Source organism: Triticum aestivum, chromosome 7B (assembly GCF_018294505.1).
Source record: "Triticum aestivum cultivar Chinese Spring chromosome 7B, IWGSC CS RefSeq v2.1, whole genome shotgun sequence".
Classification (NCBI taxonomy): Eukaryota; Viridiplantae; Streptophyta; class Magnoliopsida; order Poales; family Poaceae; genus Triticum; species Triticum aestivum.
The window spans coordinates 127,837,553-127,856,540 of NC_057813.1; the positions used below are offsets into that span (position 1 = coordinate 127,837,553).

General features: G+C 45.7%; 2 protein-coding genes across 2 annotated transcripts; one reads left to right on the top strand and one right to left on the bottom strand.

Moving 5' to 3' along the window:
* Nucleotides 1-5,114: 5,114 nt before the first annotated feature.
* Nucleotides 5,115-8,846, top strand: LOC123157758 (F-box/FBD/LRR-repeat protein At1g13570). Its single transcript, XM_044575974.1, has 4 exons — nucleotides 5,115-5,201; nucleotides 6,489-7,325; nucleotides 7,456-7,612; nucleotides 7,926-8,846. The coding sequence occupies exons 1-4, from the start codon at nucleotides 5,115-5,117 to the stop codon at nucleotides 7,934-7,936; spliced, it is 1,092 nt and encodes a 363-aa protein (XP_044431909.1). The 3' UTR covers nucleotides 7,937-8,846.
* A 7,593-nt stretch (nucleotides 8,847-16,439) lies between these two features.
* LOC123162965 (uncharacterized) lies at nucleotides 16,440-18,351 on the bottom strand. The gene is made up of 2 exons (XM_044580729.1): nucleotides 16,994-18,351; nucleotides 16,440-16,763 (listed from the first exon to the last, which is right to left on the bottom strand). The coding sequence occupies exons 1-2, from the start codon at nucleotides 18,012-18,014 to the stop codon at nucleotides 16,726-16,728; spliced, it is 1,059 nt and encodes a 352-aa protein (XP_044436664.1). The 5' UTR covers nucleotides 18,015-18,351; the 3' UTR covers nucleotides 16,440-16,725.
* Nucleotides 18,352-18,988: the final 637 nt, after the last annotated feature.

Genomic DNA, 18,988 nt, shown 5'->3' on the forward strand with positions numbered 1-18,988 from the left:
AGTAAAAGTATACACCTAGTGCTGAGTGCAGAACATGATATATATCGTGCATTACCAGTACTAAACTGCACTTTGTGAACAAGCACGCCGCAATCGAGAACGTGCATCGAAGATGGAAGACATGGAAGGGTCGAAGGTTGTACGTGGGACGACGCGACATCTCAACGGCCGCGTAGGCTGACTATGTATGGTCTCCGCCAATCTTGAAAGCCAGATACATGCCTAGCTACTACGTACTCGTATGTTTCAAATAGGCCTTAGTGCTTCGGTTAAACGATGGAACTGACACTCGACATTCGCAAGTTAGATATCCCGAAATCTACGCGCTAAACATGTATCTTCACAGCGGTAGAAAAGATCAATGTTTGTACATGTTTCCAATTCATAGAACTTGTGGCTCTTCTACATACTATCAGTTTTTTTTTAGCATCAGTACAGACACAAACACTCATATACACGCGCATACACTCATTCCTATGAACGCACACACGCATACCCTACCCTATGAGCACCTCCGAAAGACTGAGCCGGCATATCATCTTGAGATTTACAAAGTCACCGTAGGCGTCTCGTCGTCGACGAGAACGTCTCCTCCCACTGGAAGCGCATCACCGGAAATCCTAAAATAAATCCAGGAATAATGCGAGCACCAGGATTTGAACCCTGGTGGGTTGGGGATACCACTGTCCACCTAACCAACTCAACCACAGGTTGATTCGCTACATACATACTATCAGCTGGATGCCCGTGTGTTGCCACGGGAATACGAAATATGATGTGAAAAGATTACTCGACAATGAATATTTTATATGAGTGCTTTCTACGGAGTATATTTCGACAACAGAACAATGTCAAAGTTAATTGAAAATCTATGAACATGGTCTTATTTGTTAGCCAACACATTGTAGACTCTGATAAGAATTTTCATTTGCTAAAATTTGTAAACAATGAAGAACACATCGATGTGGCGCACAAGAGCCCTGGATCCACCATTTGTACATTGCCATCAACTCTCACTTATTGGTGTTGGGCACGTAGTTTCTAAAAAAAGGCACACAATATGACTAAGTTTTCAAGCTCCACGCAGCAACCATGGTTTCACCGAAGAAGCACCCTTTGGCACCCAGGGCTTGATCAAAGAAGGACCCTTCTGATCCGCCCTAGCCTTAAGTTTTATAATTTTTGGCTCTTCAATTTTTTGTTTATTTGCTTGAGATTCTTCGGTCACTTCGACGCGCTCGCGTATCTTGTCGCTGACCTATTTGTACTGCTCCCATCAATGCAACACCAAGGTGTCACGACGCACTTCCTTCCTAATTTCTGGGGCAAACATCAATAGATTTAGTGGGACATAACAGAACAATGCACTTGAAAAAAATATGTAACTGAAGAGTTACCGTCTATATCACAGCGCGTCGGGCCATTGGAGGACATAGGACAGTGTTGGAACATGAGCGTCGATGTATGCGTCCCAAGAAGGGACCCTGATATACAATCATAGATAATTAATGTAGCGGCAAGAAGAATCAGATACATAATAAATCAAAGTAATGAACTTACTCGATGTATGATCAACCTCCATGTGGGAGGCCTCAAGAATAGCATTGGTGTACTCTGCTTGTTTAGGATCTTCCTTGTATAAATCAAGTGTTTTTCTAATTATTCGAAGAAAAACTACATCATAATTGTTAGGAACTATTGCGATTTCTCTTGTGCCATCTGCGGCATAACAGTCTGTCTTGAAGTGGACCGACATACATCACCACCCCATGGACATCTAAAAATAGAACTTAGTTTGATGATGGTCGTTAGCTAAAGGTAATGTTTAGAGCAAGTGCAAATTAAATAGTACCGGTCAGCGAGCCGTTGTCTAGAGAAAAAACGTCCATATGCATTAACAATGTTAACAATTTTATGTTAGCGAATTGATTGGAATCATGCTCTACACGAACGGGTAAATGATTGTACTTTTTCCTCTAAAACAATGATTGTACTTCCAGATTAAATGATGAAAGATAAACAACAGTCTCGTGTGAACCCTCTAACCTAAACCATAGGCGCTGAACGCTGCCTTGGTGCGTAAGGCCATGAGACGCGATCAGAGGTTGCTCGTTCCGGTGGCAGCAGAGGCTGCAGCTCGCACACCTGCCATGAGAACGATGTGGCCGAACGGCGAGTATGGGCCTAGCGAGAGCAAGAACTGGCATTTCTTTCCCTGGTGATGTGCGTTCGCGGCTCGATGGAGGTCGAAAGTGTTTTTTCTTGGCTCGTACATGGTTTGTTTTTTGGTCAACAATGGACCTCGCTCATGGAGTGGACCTCGTTCGTGGATTGAGACCTAGTCCTGAGAGCAACTCCAACGGGACGACCCATTTCGTCCGCTGGCGTCTGTTTAGATTGGCACGGACACAAAAGTCGGCCCAACGCCTCGACCCAAACGGACGCGAGTCCGCTTTTCGTCTACGGACGACCCATTCCCGGCTAATTTTTGAGCCGAATTTGCGTTGGCGCGGACACGAGGCGGACGCGCGCGCGCTCGCCTTCTCCTTCCCCCGGGCCCCGGTCGGTGGCACATTGGCCTCTCCCCATCCAACAGCAATCATGCCCACCTTCTTCGTCGCCGTTGCCGCCGCCCATTTTTCCGGTAACTCTGCCAGCTGCCGGCGCCCGCAACATCCGCTGAGCAACGCCGCCACCTCCCACGTCGCCCGCCACCGCCGTCTTGCCGTCGGGGAACCGACTGCTCCCCCTCCCCCTCCCACACACACACACTCCCCCCCCCCCCTGACACAGCCGCGACCGCGACCAAGAAGCCGCCTCGCCGTCCCCGGCTAGATCCTCACTGGCCCGCTCGTCGGACGCCGGCCTGCTTGTTGGGTGCCGGCAGGGCAGCTCGCTGGTTCGTGCGCGCCGCGACTCCCTTCGTCGGCCGTCTTCGTGGTTCTGCATTGGAGTTTTGGTTTTAGTTAGTTGGTTGAGTTGGCCATGGAACTGGTTCGTTGGCCAAGTTAGCGACGGCTAGACTGGTAAGTTTTTTAGGCTGCGATCATGGCCCTCGCTCGGGCTAGGATGGGGAGGGCCGGTAAGTTTTGGGAACCTTCTAGGAGGTTCCCTAAACCGATTTTTTGTGTTTTGTCGGGTTTGTTTTTTGTTTTTTTGTTTCTGTTTCTTTTTTTCTTTTCCCTTTTCTCTTTTTATTTTTGTTTTCTGTTTCTTCTTTCAGTTTTCCTTTTAAAGTTAATTTCTCCTTTCAACAAATTTTCTTTCTTTGGTATTTTATTTCTTTTTCTTTTCTTATCTTATTTTCAAACTTTTTTCAAAATATTCAAGATTTGTTCATGTTTCCAAAAAAAAGTTCATCTTTCAAAAAAATGTTCTCGTTACACAAAAAAGTTCAAAACTTTCGAAATTCAGAAAATGTACAAGAATTTTTTTGTTCACGTATTAAAAAAATAACACATCCAAATTTGTTAGGATTTTTAAAAAATTGTTCTCCATTTCAAATTTTGTTCTCAAGATTCAAGAAATGTTCATGCTTTAAAAATTTGTTCGCACTTCGACGTTTGTTCTCTGTTTCGAAATTTGTTCTCAAGATTCAAAAAAAAATGTTTGTGCTTTAAACAATTGTTCACAAATTCCAAAAGGTTCATGTTTTCAAAAAAAATGTTAAGTTTCGAGAAAATGTTCTCAAATTCAAAAAAATGTTCTTGTTACAAAAAAAGTTCAAGACTTTCGAAATTCAGAAAATGTATCAGATTTCAATTTTTCCTTCATGCATTCCAGAAAAATTCACACTTCCAAATTTGTTCGTGGTTTTTTTAAATTGTTCTTAAAATTCAAAAAATGTTCATGCTTTAAAATTTTGTTCGCGCTTCAAAATTTGTTCTCCATTTCAAAATTCGTTGTCAAGATTCAAAATATGTCGTGCTTTAAAATTGTACGCAAATTCCAAAACCTTCATATTTTCAAAATTTGTTCGCGTGCAAAAGTTGTTCGTGTTTCCAAATTTTTTGGATTTTGAAAAATGTTCCTGTTCACTTTTATTTTTATTTTTCAAGATTTTATTCATTTTTCTGAAAAATGTCCTGTTTTTGAATTTGGTTCAGAAATGTCAAAAAAATAGAATTTAGAATTTTGTTTGATACTTTTCAGAAAATGTTCGAAAATTAAAAAAATGATTTTCGTAAAATCAGGTTTGAATATTCAAAAAAGTCGATGGCTTATAATTATTTAAACTGGGATGTTATTTATAGAGAACAAATCGCAGAAACTACACTAGCTAGCGACGCGGTTGACTCGATGGAGGTCATGTGTTCAACCCCTCCAGTTCACGTACTGTTTTTTATTTCTTTTTTAAGTTTTGTCCCTGGCGCTCGTTTCTTAAAACGTCAGGCTGCAAATATTTCACTTGTGTGAGCTGGTTGCGGTGGTAAAAGCTCGGGTAGATGTGCAGGTACTCGTGCTTTTGTTTGCTGATTTTTACCTGCGCACTACAGTCAATAGGCCGGCCCAGGTCAGCTCTCTCTTGTGCGAATCCACGAGTAGTTGCCGCAGTAAGCGGGAGGTCCCCTCGTTCAGTCGTTGCCAGGACTGAACTTGCGGGCAGCCTCCTTCCCTATCACATGTGTGGCAGTTATTGGCGTTCAAAAACAAAAAGGAAACCACACGAATCTTCGTGCAAGATCGATGACATAGGTCTTAGATATGCTTCCGTGCTATTTATGTTCCCGACCCTCGAGTGTCCTTCACGCATCGGCGGTTCATCGTCTTCCCGGCTCATCCGACCAGCGTGCTTGCAGTTGTCGGAGTTTTGTTGCTCTGTTTGCCCGTCGGTATACCTATTCCGGCGTTGTTCCGTAATAGATCTGCCCTTCCCTCTCCGAATCGGAGAGTAATCTAGAACGTACGATAGGTGGCCAGCTGCGGACAATCCGTTCGAGGGAGAGATAAAGTGCGCTCCTGAGTCCTGCTGTAAACTCATCCTTCTCTGGGAGTTTTAGGTTTTCTCTCCTTGTATAAGCTACAGATCTATCCAGGCCCGCTGTTGCAGATTGGGGAACATTGCAGTGGTCACTGGTCAGTGATCTGAATATCAAATGGGCAAGAGATGGGTTATGGAGATGAGCCCCCATGAAGCACGTAGATTCAAGCTCCGACGCCACAACAGCAGGCCGAAGACGCGTCTGGACAATCTCCCCGAGGTATGGCTTTACCTGTGGTACAGTGACATTGCTAAGGGAAAGACAGGAACTTTTAGAGCATGCTTGGATACGTTTTAGTCCCATGACTAAAAGTAGTGAGACTAAAACTTGCTAGTCTCACCCATGCTTGGATCCAAGTACTAAAGAGACTAAAATCTAGTTATTGAGCATTTATTATCCTCCAAACCCTCCAATCCAGAACTAAGGAGAGGAATTAAATGAGGAGAGAGAGAGTTAATACATATTTTAGTAGGTTTCCCATGACTAAAAGATTTTAGCCTCAAGACTAGTCCTAGCCTCTCTTTAGTCAGGGGTGCTTGGAACTTTAGCCTCTAAAAGAGACTATTTTTAGTCAGACTAAAAATAGTCCCTTGTATCCAAGCACCCTCTTAGTATTGCGCTGTTAAGTTACACAGACTCTTCGATTTTCTTTCCTATTCTTGTGAAAGTTTGTGACAATTGCATACGCCAGCACCCTGGATATAATCAAGAATTCTCTCAAAATTAACATTATGGAACTTAAAAGGCCCATACCGCGCATCCTGAAGCAAGAATTAAATATTCGCAATTGTTTTTATTTAGGTAAATTTGCATTTTGTCAAGTACGATTGTTTTCATTAAGGTAAATAGGAAGCTATGTCATGTAAAACTAGAAGACCAGAAAGTGCCCTTGGATCAGTAAATGGCAGTCACCTGCAAGACATTGATTTGACCTCCAAAATCTTATGGCCCTTGAATAAATGAAAATCACAGATTGATATGATCTGCACAGTAAAATGGAATGACATACCGAAAATTTAAGAAACTCATGCATCAAAAAATTTAAGAAATTCAGTGGTAGTACGGAAGCAGGCAGGACTACTGCGACGGAAAGTCGAGGCGTTCTTCGTTGGCCTTGGCATTGTGGGAGAGTAGCGAGTAGTCAACCATAGCGTGCTAGTGAGGCGGGGTGGCCTTCAAGCCACTTGTACATAACATTGTATCATCAAAAGTGGAGGGATTCTTCCTTTTTCTCCTTTAATATATGATACGCACACTCGTGCGTATTCGAGAAAAAAATTGTTTTTCATCCAAATATCATTAACTTTAGACTTTTTTTAATGTGTGATTTTAAGAACAAGTAGTTTAGGAAAACTGCACCTAGGCAATTTCTATCAGAATTTTTTTGTAGAACATGCATATTTTAGGGGTAAAAGAATGATGCCGATTCTGTTCTCGCACGATTTTCATTTGCTAAGCATTCTATTATTCAGAGCACTATTTTCTCATCTATACTATATTCTACAGGATGTGATACAAAAGATACTATCGCGCTTGCCTCTAAAGGAGGTGGTGCAGATAAGCACACTGTCGAGTGGGTGGAGACATGTCTGGAGATACCACCCAGATCTAATCTTCAGTGTTGAAAAATTGTTTGATGGCAAGGACAAGGGGGACCAAGAATTTGTTACTAGTGTCAATGATATCCTGAAGGATCATTACTGTACTGTTGTGAACAAGTTTAAGGTGAATTATGGACTATCTGAAGAACACGGTGATGATCTTGATGAATGGCTCCGTTTTTCTGTTCTATCAAAGGCAAAGAACGTTGTTCTTGATCTACGCCCTCCACCCAAATGCCCGGATAATGTCTACAACTTCCCTCTGCATCTTTTTGATGATCGAAACAGCTCATGTGTGCTGTCTCTCCGACTTGTCTTAGTGTGCCTAAGGCCAGCTCCGAATTTCTGTGGCTTTGCAAACCTTCGATCACTCAAATTGCATAGGGTTTATGTATCGAAGGACCTCCATTGCATGCTCCCACACTGTGTTGTCCTTGAGTGGTTAAGCCTAACAGACTGTTTCATGCCTTCCTTCACCATGTCTGAGCCACTAGACCACCTGCAGTATGCTTGTATTCAGAATTGCAGCCTACAAAGCATGGAACTGCATGCACCAAATCTCACAGTATTTGAGTATTCAGAGCAGGATGTGCCGATTGTGCTTGGCAAATTTCACAAGCTGACAAAGGCAAAAATTGAAGTATTATCAGATTCTGACAATCTAGACTACACTTTTAGTCATCTTGTTAGGGCTATGCCTAATGCGGAGGAAATCTCTCTTAGAATTCATATCCAAAATGAGGTACGTTTCATTTTGAGCACTTTCTGAGTAATTATAACTAAGACAATAGCTATGTCTGTTTCTCTGTTACTGCACCAACTTCTTGCAACTTTAGAACCTGGTGCTCATTAATATTTATATTTATTTTCAGGCACGACAGTTCATGACAGACAGCCGATGTGATTTTATTAATCTGAGGTATCTCAATATAGAGGTTTTGGTGGACGGAGATCCAGGTTGTTCAAGTGGGATTCTTCGTTTGGCTTCTCTATTGGAACTAACTCCCTCTCTTGATGTTCAATCTGCATGTGAGTTATAGTCTTAAGTTTGCTTGTACTCCCTCCATCCGGAAATACTTGTCATTGAAATGGATGTATCTAGATGTATTTTAGTTTTAGATACATCCATTTTGATGACAAGTAATTCTGGACGGAGGGAGTACATGATTATTGTCGTTTTTGCTTTCTCCTAATCTCCTTTATCCTCTGGGCATAGTATTCCATTTGTATGAAGCTCTTAATCTATAGATTTTCCCCTAGACGGCATCTATTATGCTTATGAAAGTGACTGAACATTGAAGAGCTTACACCAGAATAATGGGAATAGTTTTGGCCCTTGCAGGTGTTGTTTAATTCTAGCCTGCGATACAATGGTGGTGGTGATGCCACGAAGACTTCAGGCCACAAACTTAGACATCTCAAGAGGGTATACATGTCAGGATTTGCTGATCTCCGGGGCCAGTTGGAGCTTGCGTGGTATATCCTCCAGCATGCCACCGTCCTCGAGCGCATGGTCATTGATCCTAGTGTGAAGACTCGCTTCGGCTCGCACCGTGCAGTTGAGGGTGGGCTGTTCCAGGATCTCCTGGCAATATACTTGCTTCTACCCAAATTTCCAGAGGTCCTGACTGTTTTGAGGGCACCACCGCCAGGGTATCGGTGACCTGGACGGCCATTCTTCCAGCTGGGCTGGTTTATTCTAGGAGAAAGTATATTTTTCGTCCTTCAACTCTTTTAAAAATATAGTGATCATCCCTTAACTTCAAAATCAGCAAAACTTAGTCTCTCAATTTTTAAAATCGGATAATTTTAGTCCCTCATGTGGTTTCGTGTGGACGTGGAGTGGTTTTTGATTCAGAGTTTCAGACACGTGCACGAAAGGTGCTCGGCATAGCCCATCAAGCAGCAGTGCACATGGGAGGTGAAACACGCAAGCAGTAGCTGCAGCAATGAGCGAATATGGCGGCGGCGCGGCTTGGTTTATCCACCATGAGGCCGCCCAACGACGACCTGTGCAGGATGCCTTTCTGGCGTTTCCTGCCTACGTGGTAGCTGCTGGAGTCCTGGAGGCAGGATGCTCTTGAGCTCTTGTCGCTGCCACTGCTGGTGCTTGTGCACGAGCGCTCCGAGTCTGACTCCTCGTGCAGGCCCTCAAAAAACAAGCCTGGCACCTACATTTCTTCAGTTCATGTTGAGCTTGGACTTGACATGGCTGTAACCGTGATGTTTTACAGGGGACGGCGATCGCGAGCTTCTGCAAGGCGCCGGGCGGCAGTCTCAGCATGTAAAATTAGTTGAAACATATGCTAACAAGCAGTGATGCATACGTGCTTATAAGACAATGTGGTTGAGATACGGTTGGTTGCCTACTTGATCTCTACGATACACACAGCCTGTACAATTTTTCTATAAAAGATAATCTAACTCAACCGTCCCACGAGATCAAGGTGCAACACACGCAGGAAAAATATCAGGTGCTCCCGTCCCTGGGGTGTTTCACATGCTTCAACTTTCAAAATCAATTTTAGATGTTTTAAAAAATTCAGAAAATATGAATGTTCACAAGGAATGTGATTACAACTCCTAAAATTCCAGGTTCAAAAAGAGTTCCTCAATGTTATGTGGTTCACAACATCAACTTTTTAGTCTCGTAGCCCTCCCTAACAGTGGATCAAGGGTGCCCGTGTGTGTCGTCGACCAGGCGATGCAGCGGGTCGATAGCCAATATGAACAGGATGGGCGACAAGGGTGTGATGCTAAAAGTAAAAAAGATTTCAAAGTTCAGGTTAGGGCATGTACAATGAAGGCACTAGAATGGTGTGGTTTCAAGTGGTCCATATGAATAAAGTTGAATGAAGCTACTGGTTTGTGACCTCCTCTGCAACCCAACGGAGGCTATTATCCATGGTGTCATCATCGTACTTCTCTCCTCCCTACTTTTCAATGCATGCAGCCTTCCTTTTTTTTCCTCTGTGAGACTTTTTCTGCCGAGGATGCAACCTCCTCTGCAAGATCCACCTTTGGTCTTGGGGCTATAGTTTTTGTGTCACCTCATTATCCGAGCCGAGCTGGCACATGGGGCATCACCTATGGGACAACGCATTGGGCATGCCCTTAGGTAGCTTATGAACCAGGCTCATAATCTCCTGCGAGTGGCTTCAGGAAGCAATGCCCTATATTTTGGACCAAATTAAATTAGGATGAAGATGAGGATCAATACATAAGGATTTTATCCCAAAAATAAACTGCCGGAAAGCAACACCTATTATAATTATAACAAAAGATGGGGCCAATCTGGAAACGAAGGACAAGACAAGACATCAACAGTGAAGAGTTCCATAAGCATTACTATCTCTGTTCCTAAATGTAAGACATTTTTATAGTTCAAATTGAACTGTAAAGAACAGGTGTGTAGTTTTTTTTATTTTATTTTTGAGTGAGAAAAACATAGGCATGTAGCTTTACTGCGATGAGTTTTTTTTTTTTCACTTTGCCAGCGGTCTTGATTGCTCAAGCGACAGGTTTTGTAAACTGACAATAAACCATCATGCAGAACAATATCAAATAGCAACCTGTTACTCCCTCCGTCCGAAAATACGTGTCATCAAAATGGATAAAAAGAGATGTATCTCAAACTAAAATACGTTTAGATACATCCCTTTTTATCCATTTTAATGACAAGTATTTCCGAATGAAGGGAGTACGTGGTTATTTTTTACTTCAGGTGTCTGAGATGGGTTGGCCAGTTCAGATGGTAAGCGTTGCAAGGCTAACAACCATTCTTTTAAGTCATATAAGTGAGAGAGAAAAGTATGTTTTTATCCCTCAAGTTCCTCAAAAGTATAGACTTAGTCTCTAAAAAAATCGGTATATATTTGGTCCTTTAAAATCGGATAAGTTTAGTCGAAAACCAGATTTTGAACACGTTGACCGGGGTTTGATCGGATTTGACCATGTTTGACTGATGAACCGTATATTCAAAAAATAGTAAACAAAAAAAAACTGAAATTTTGTGACAACCAACATGCTTGGGTGCGGTCGGTGCTTGTAACCTTTTTTGGTCAAATAACATCCGTGGAGCTTTAGCAAAAAAATTTGGCTTTTTTGTGTGCCAATTTTTTTTCACAAGCTCCTCGGATGTCGAAATACCACAAATTTTCACTCACCCAAGCATCTTGGTTGCCACAAAATTTTAGAGTTTTTTTGCTGCTATTTTTTCGAATTACTGTTCATTGGTCAAACATGATCAAACCCGGTCAACATGCATAAAATTAGGTTTTGGACCATACTTATCCGGTTTTAAGACTTGAAGGACCAAATGTATGCCAAAAATTCTTGAGGGACCAAGTCTATACTTTTGAGGAACTTGAGGGACAAAAACATACTTTTCTCTAAGTTAGAAGGGCTTGTGCTTTAAACTACACCAGAGAGATTAAGATACAGAGGTTGTTCCACAAATACTTGCTTAAGTGTGCTCAAACGAGAGTACAGAGCAAAAAACCTCACCAAACTGCTTCAGACTTGATTCATAGAACCAAACGTGCGTGCGAACAACTCACAACATCATAGGGACGCAAGATAGTACATGCCTAAAAGGATCACAAGCTCAGAATCCCATAGAAAGTCACTGCCATATCTTAGTACAAATCAACATTGAACAAGTTCTGACTAAAAAGTTTGGAACTGAGTCAGACTGCGAAATATATAAGTTGCAGCGTACATATTAAAAAACAGCAAACACAATGTTCAGAACATCGATAACAAGTGCAAGAATAACAACTGTTTTAGTTTGCTTGAACAAAGTGGACCAAATTGCTCAGAGGTGCATCCGTGGCCATCCTACCAGCGACTGAGTATCCTCATATACACTTGAATACACTTAAGAATTTCAACATCAGATTCAATATACAGTTGAAGACCAGAAGAAGTCGTTGTGTCCCCCAAGCGGTCCAGCCTGAAGATTGGCCGCAGCATTGTCGTTCTGGAGCGCCTCTTCGGCCCGCCACGCTGCTTCAAATGGATCGGAGAAGCTCGGCCGCGGGTTGAACAAGTGGTCGTGTCCATGAAGCGATGGAGCGTCAAGATCGGCTGCGGCATTGTCCGCCTGCCACTGTGCTTCAGATGGATGGAGGAAGATGGGCTTGTCTTGGACCATGGAAGACTTGTCGTTCGTCGAGACGGCCTGGCGCTCCTGCTCTGCTGCTGCTTCATCCATCATAGCGAAAAGCATCTTCATGTCGAGCGCCTCTTCGGCCTGACACTCTGCTTCAAATGGAGCGTGATGATCGGCTGCGGCATTGGAAGTCCCCACGATTTCCTCTGCAGCATCACCGAAAAGTTCTTCCATTGTGCAAGAGAATCGGTCGTCCGCTTCAGGCATGCCGGGACCTTCCATGAACGCAGCCGGCAAGGAGACCGGTGCTGCGGCGGTGAACGACGGTGTGGCGGGTTCCGGGACGGGGACGGCAACTCGAATCCTCTTCATGGGGCGCGGCGGATGAGGATCGGCGGCGGCAGCGGGCGCTGACCTCTTTCCTACGTGCTCTGGTTGGGGCGCGGGTCGTGGCACGGGCTCTGCTCTTCCTTGAAGCTTGTACGCGGCCGATTCACGGCGGGCCTCGTCAGGAGCGTGCTGCGACAAGTGAATCTTGCAGAAGACCTTCTCCTCGTCGGCGACGATGGCCTCTGGCGGCGGCAGGAGTCGGTACTCCTCCATGACCCAGCCGGTGGACTTGCCCTGCTTCTTGAAGGACAGGTTCTTCCTCTCGCCGACCTCGACTCCCGCGTGCGTGACCACTGTGGTCGTGTTGACGGTCCAGGTCCCGCCGCCGGCTTTGCGCGCGCAACGGGTGGTCCTTCCCTTCGCGCGCTTGCACTTGGTGAAGAAGAAGCGGTCGCCACTGCTCTCCGCCTGCGGCACCGGCGCGTAGCGGGTGGCGAGACCCTTGGGCTCGCAGTCGTAGACGTCGGCGTTGTGGATGAGCTTCTCGGCGCCGTGCGTCTCGCCGGCGATGAGGCGTGGCAGGTAGTAAGTGACGGCCTCCACCTCTGTAGGGTTCAAGCGGAAGTGCTGGAAGACTTCGTCGACGTTGAGCCCTTCCATGCCGGCCGGCGGCTGCTCTGCTGCTTCTAGTTCTAGATGGGAGGGGGTCGATCGATTCGTCGCCGGCGATTTGGGAAGACGAGATTGGCGGCGATTGGTTTGAGACGCATACGCGTAGGGCGTAGTTGTATTTAACCACTGATCGCGTCCGGTTACCAAACGGAGCTGTTGCCGGTCCGTTTGAAACTCGGCAGCTCGACTTTGGTGGCAAACTCTACGCTCTTCCGATTGTGTATTTGAAATCGGAATCCGACTCTGTGCATTATTCGTTTGATTGATGAAACTGAATTTTTGCACATCCTTTTGCTTAATTGCTATGTGCTCATGGAACTTCCGCAAGGTACTACTAGGTACTGAATCCTTTTTCATTTCAGAGATAAGTGGTTCATCAGCTTGCTTAACGGTTCGACCTTTCTGTGTACAAGACACAACAAATGTGGTACCTCGCCTAAGTCAGAACGGTTTTATATGAATATGTGGGCATGATTTTCCACCGGTTTCCTTGACCTTGTTTTCCTCTGGGGTTTTTTTTGCGCATTTTTTTCATTTTTATGTGTTTTCATTTTGCCCGTTTTTCTGTATCTTTACATGTTTCCTTTTTTTACAATTTAGATAATATTGCGTTCAGACACTTTTAAGAATTCATGAATATTTTAAAAATTCAAGACTTTTTGTAATTTATGAATATTTTTCAAAAACATTATTATTTTTTAAGTTGTGAAAATTTTAGTATTCATGAATATTTTTAATATTTTATGAATTTTGAAAATTCTTTATAAATCATGCAAATTATTTAAAATGCATGAACATTTTTGAATATTCATGAAAAAACTAAAATTCGTTAGAATTTTTGTAATTCACAGATATTATTTAATCTATCATAAAAAATTGTAAAATGCATGAACAGTTGTTTTGAAAAACTGTGTAGACATGAGCTTTAACAGCAGCCACGCGTTTAGATGGGAGCATTCGTTCATGCTAGTAGACATGAACATGAACGAACGAGAATTGTAAGTTTAGATCGGGGCTGCTAAATCGCACGCCTCCTCTCTTCTCATGTTTCATATATATAGTCATGTACAAGTGAATCAACTTGAGTTACAAGTCAGGTCCGAAACATACCGACGTGAGCAATATTTGGAAATCTATCTACAGCAGCCGATCGTCCACAAGCAGAACTCTCTAACACGCCCCCGCAGTCTAAACTTGGGAGAGAAGCGACCTGAAGACTGGACCGAAACTCAAGAAATAAAGCAGTCGGTAGGCCTTTCGTGAATATATCTGCATACTGCGATGAAGATGGAACATGCAGAACTCGGACGGCGCCGATAGCAACCTTCTCACGCGCGAAATGAATGTCGAGCTCGATGTGTTTGGTCCGTCGATGTTGTACTGGATTGTGAGCAAGATAAACAGCACTAACATTATCACAGAACACAATGGTGGCACTGGTGACGGGTCGATGAAGCTCCTGTAATAACTGACGAACCCAACAGGACTCGGCCACAGCAATAGCAACAGCGCGGTACTCGGCCTCCGCGCTCGATCGTGAAACGGTGTTCTGACGCCGAGAAGACCATGAGATCAAATTATCACCAAAAAACATGCAAAACCCGGAAGTGGAGCGTCTGGTGTCAGGGCAACCAGCCCAATCGGCATCTGAATAGGCAATGAGGTTATGAGAGGAAGAGGCATGAAGTGTCAGGCCAAGGTCAAGTGTGCCTTTGAGGTACCGGAGAATACGTTTAATGAGAAGAAGATGAGGTTCGCGGGGATCATGCATGTGAAGGCACACTTGTTGAACTACATAGGCTATGTCTGGTCGAGTGAGAGTGGCATATTGAAGTGCACCGGCAAGACTACGATATAAAGAAGGATCATGAACAGGAGAACCAACGGTTGATGAAAGTTTGGCTTTAGTGTCAACTGGGCTAGAAACAGGGTTACAATCACTCATGCCAGCTCGGGAGAGAATATCGAGGAAATACTGTCGTTGGGAGAGATGTAGGCTACTAGGTGTGCGAGAAACAGAAATGCCGAGGAAGTGGTGAAGAGGTCCAAGATCTTTCATAGCAATTCGTTAGCAAAGGAAGTGATAATGGATGTAAGAGTAGAAGGAGAGGAGGCAGTAAGTATGATGTCGTCGACATATAGAAGTAAGTATGCAGTGGTGTGCTCCTTATGAAGAATGAACAAGGAGGCATCAGACTTGGACTCAATGAAGCCAATAGAGCGAGCATAGGTGGCAAACCTTTGAAACCAAGCACGAGGGGCTTGCTTAAGACCGTACAAGGACTTATGCAAGCGACAAACATGGTGAGGGTAGCGAGGATCAATGAAGCCAGATGGTTGTTGACTATAGACGACCTCATCAAGAGAACCATGAAGAAAAGCATTTTTAATGTCAAGTTGATGAATGGGCCAAGAAGAAGAAAGTGCGATGGAGAGAACCAAGCGAATGGTGGCGGGTTTCACAACTGGGCTAAAGGTCTCATCATAGTCCACACCATGTTGTTGTGAAAAACCACGGACGACCCAACGAGCTTTGTGACGAGCTAAGGAGCCATCGGAATTATATTTGTGATGAAAAATCCATTTACCGCTCACAATATTGGCTCCGGGAGGAGAAGGAACAAGAGACCAAGTGTTGTTGATAGTGAGAGCATCATATTCTTCCTGCATAGCACTGCGCCATGACGGATCACGGAGTGCCATGAGATAGTTGTGAGGTATAGGGGAGGAGACAACCGCAGAAAGGTTGAGGCGATCGATCGGTGGAGGTAAACGCCCGGTCGTCATGCGAGTGCGGTGAATAGGTACGGGCACGGGTGGGGGTGACGCAGGCGGTGGACTGTCATGAGGGAGTGGGCTCGCTGGGCCGGGAGAGGGAGACGCTACAGCTGAGCTAGGTGATCCAGCGGTAGTAGGTGGGATGGTTGTAGGAGGCGAGCGACCCGGACTAGGTGGGCTATCGGGTACATGCATAGTGGACGGGGAGGAAGCAGGCGCATGCGCCGTAGAGGATCGACCATGTGTAAAGGATAACGGATGGGGAAAGGAAGTAACTGGTTCGGTTGATGATGGTGATGGTATAGGTACAGCTGGTGGGGCATAGGGAAAGGTTGCCTCGTCGAAAACAACATGGCGGGATATAATAATGCGTCGTGTAGCTAAGTCGAGACAGCGGTAGCCTTTGTGTCGAGGGGGATAGCCAAGGAAAACACATTTAACTGATGTAGGGGAGAGTTTATTAGCTGTGGTAGAAGCTGTGTTGGGGTAGCAAAGGCAACCAAAAACACGAAGGTCATTGTAGGGTGGTGTAATGCCGAAAAGAGTGGTGTATGGAGTAGCAAAATTTGTAGCTGCGGTCGGTCGTATGTTGATGAGGTATGTGGCGGTGTAGAGAGCTTCAGCCCAAAAAGATGGAGGTAGTGATGCCTGGAATAAAAGGGTACGAATAACATCATTGGTAGTGTGAATGGCACGTTCCGCCTTGCCGTTTTTTTGAGAGGTATGGGGACAGGAGAACCGAAGAAGAAGCCCATGTTGAGCACAAAAGGAGTCTAGACGTGTATTGACGAACTCGCCATCATTGTCACATTGGATAGCTAAGATGGGCAAATTAAACTGCGTGTGAACAAATGCATGAAAGGCAACGAGGGTGGCATAAACATCTGATTTCTTACGAAGGGAAAAACTCCAAAAATAATGAGAATAATCATCCACGATGATAAGATAATAGCAAAGCCCAGAGTTGCTAGGGACGGGGGACGTCCAAAGATCACAATGTAAAAGCTGAAATGGACGAACTGTATATTTTGTAGAATTATAAAACGGAAGCCTAACATGTTTTCTTAACTGACACGCGTGACAAAGGGACGACCCATCTTTATTGTATGAGATAAACTTGGACCGTTGAAGGCGTGACATGGTGTGATGGCCGGTATGTCCGAGGCGGCGGTGCCAAAGCGATGACGAGGTGGTGGTGAGGAGGGCTTCATCTGTTGGAGGGCGGCAGACGGCGTAGAGAGGCCCGGGACTATTGCAGCGAAGGATCACGGTCCTGGAAGGAAGCGCCTTTACAGAAAAACCAAAAAGATCAAATTCAACAGTACAAAAATTGTCGATAGTGAATTGACGAACAGAAATAAGATTTTTAATGATACGAGGTACAATGAGAATATTACGAAGAGAGAGAGGATGGGAGGACGAGGGAATTATGGTGGAGCCAACATGGGTGACAGGAATAGATTGGCCGTTGCCAACCGTGACTGTTTGAGAGGTAGGTTGTAAAGAGTATATTGTACCGTGATCAGATGCCATGTGGGACGAAGCTCCTGTATCCATGAACCACTCCTGGTTCCTGGGGAGATGCATGTTGTTCAGGGCGTTCAGAAGAGCCGTGTCAATGTGCTGTTGATGTCCGTTGTATACTGGAGTCGACGGAGGCGGAAGGATGCCGTGGGGCTGCGCACCAGGGCCGTAGGCTGCGTACGCCTGCGGAAGGGCAGCACCAGGTCGAGGACCAAGAATGCCAGGTGCACGCCAGGGTCGTGGCTGCCAGGGCGCAGGAGGAGGTTGTTGTTGAAGCTGCACGCGCGTCGGGAGGCCGGTCCAGGGATTGAACATCCATGGCTCGGTGCGGCCCCGTCCACGGCCGCCGCGGCCACGGCCGCGAGTGTTGGTGAAGTTGCCGCGACCGCCGCTCGTGTTAGACGAGCTGAAGGAGCGTTGGTCGCTAGAGCCGCGTCCGCCCCCGGACGGTAGAGCGCGTTCGCCGCCCGCGCTCGGCAGGATGCTGTTGCCCGATGCCCAAAGCGCAGTGGCGGCGGCGTTTTCCGCGTCGGTCTTTTTCTGCGTCTCATCGAGGACGAGAGCTGAGCGTGTCTGCAGGAACGACGGAAACGGCACCTGAAACGGAAGAAAAGAGCGAAGATGGCTGAATTGCTCATTAAGGCCGCGAAGCACCGTGAGGACGAGTGCCTCGTCGGAGATAGTCTGGCCGACATCGCCGAGAGCGTCGGCAAGGGACTTGAGCTTGGCGCAGTAGTCGTGGACGGACATGTCTCCTTGTGCCGTGTTGCGGAACTCAGCATCGAGAGCGAGGGCACGACTTTTCTTGTTGTCATGGAAGAGGTTGGCGATGGAGTCCCAAATCTGCCGCGCCGTTGAACCGGGAGCCATGATGATGCCGAAGAGCTCGGTGGAGATCGAACCGTAGATCCAGGAGAGCACCGTGTAGTCGTCACGACCCCAACAGAGGTGGGCGAGGTGTCGGACGGGGTGGCGGTAGCGTCGCCGACGACGTGGTTGGAGAGGCCGTAGCATCCGAGGGCGACGAGAAACAGCTCGCGCCACTTTGCATAGTTCGAATCCTGAAGATCGAGGGTGATAGGAACATGTGTTTTGATGGAGGAGACATAGGAGGAGGGGGTAGGGGGTAGGGCGGCTGGTGTGGTGTCGGGAGACTTTCCCATCTCAGCGGCACGGCGATCAAGTTCTTCCTGGCGAGCTTGGAGGAGAGACTCGCGTTGCTTCAGTTCGGCTTCGAGCTTCTTGAGATCGTCGGCCGACATGGTGGAGGAAGGAGACTAGGCTAGGTGTTAGGGTTTGGAGGTTGTAGAGGGGAGAGGATCGACCGGTGTCTGATACCATGTAAGTTTAGATCGGGGCTGCTAAATCGCACGCCTCCTCTCTTCTCATGTTTCATATATATAGTCATGTACAAGGAAATCAACTTGAGTAGGTCGGAAACATACCGACGTGAGCAATATTTGGAAATCTATCTACGGTAGCCGATCGTCCACAAGCAGAACTCTCTAACAAGAACTACGCTGATGAATTGGTGCGTCTCCACTTTAAGTGGGTCGCCGGCGGGTGAGCATTTTAACAACCGGTTGTCGCTTAATAACACGATAAATAGGAGCAAACCCCTTTCCCATATGAGCCAGTTCACTATATGGTGTCGTGGGGTACGTTACGCGGCTCATCCCACGAGAAGGCATGTTCCAGTTCACTAGCCGATCTTTGACTTTGTAGACCACAAATGCTTGATAAGTGGGGATAGGTGACCATCAGAGAAGTGGGTATGATTATACTACCCATGGGAGAGGTTTGGGCCGTGGTAATGGTCGCGGACGAGGAAACCATACTTATGACCCACCTGCTGACCCAAACAGTAGAGGGGCGGCTCCGGTAATCTGGAGACACAACTATGTCCACGCAAATGATATAGTTCCTGGAGGATCCAATGGAGGGGAGGCTACCACAGATCCTGAAGATCGGGATGTGCAAATGACCAC

Excerpts from the sequence above, each read along its gene's own strand:
- LOC123162965 (XM_044580729.1), bottom strand. The coding sequence starts at position 18,014 with ATGCTACGGCCTCTCCAACCACGTCGTCGGCGACGCTACCGCCACCCC. Across the intron at positions 16,764-16,993 it reads CCACATGGCATCTGATCACG|GCGCTTCCTTCCAGGACCGT; the intron begins GTACAATATACT and ends TTTTCTGTAAAG.
- LOC123157758 (XM_044575974.1), top strand. The coding sequence starts at position 5,115 with ATGGAGATGAGCCCCCATGAAGCACGTAGATTCAAGCTCCGACGCCAC. Across the intron at positions 5,202-6,488 it reads GTCTGGACAATCTCCCCGAG|GATGTGATACAAAAGATACT; the intron begins GTATGGCTTTAC and ends TATATTCTACAG. Across the intron at positions 7,326-7,455 it reads GAATTCATATCCAAAATGAG|GCACGACAGTTCATGACAGA; the intron begins GTACGTTTCATT and ends ATTTATTTTCAG.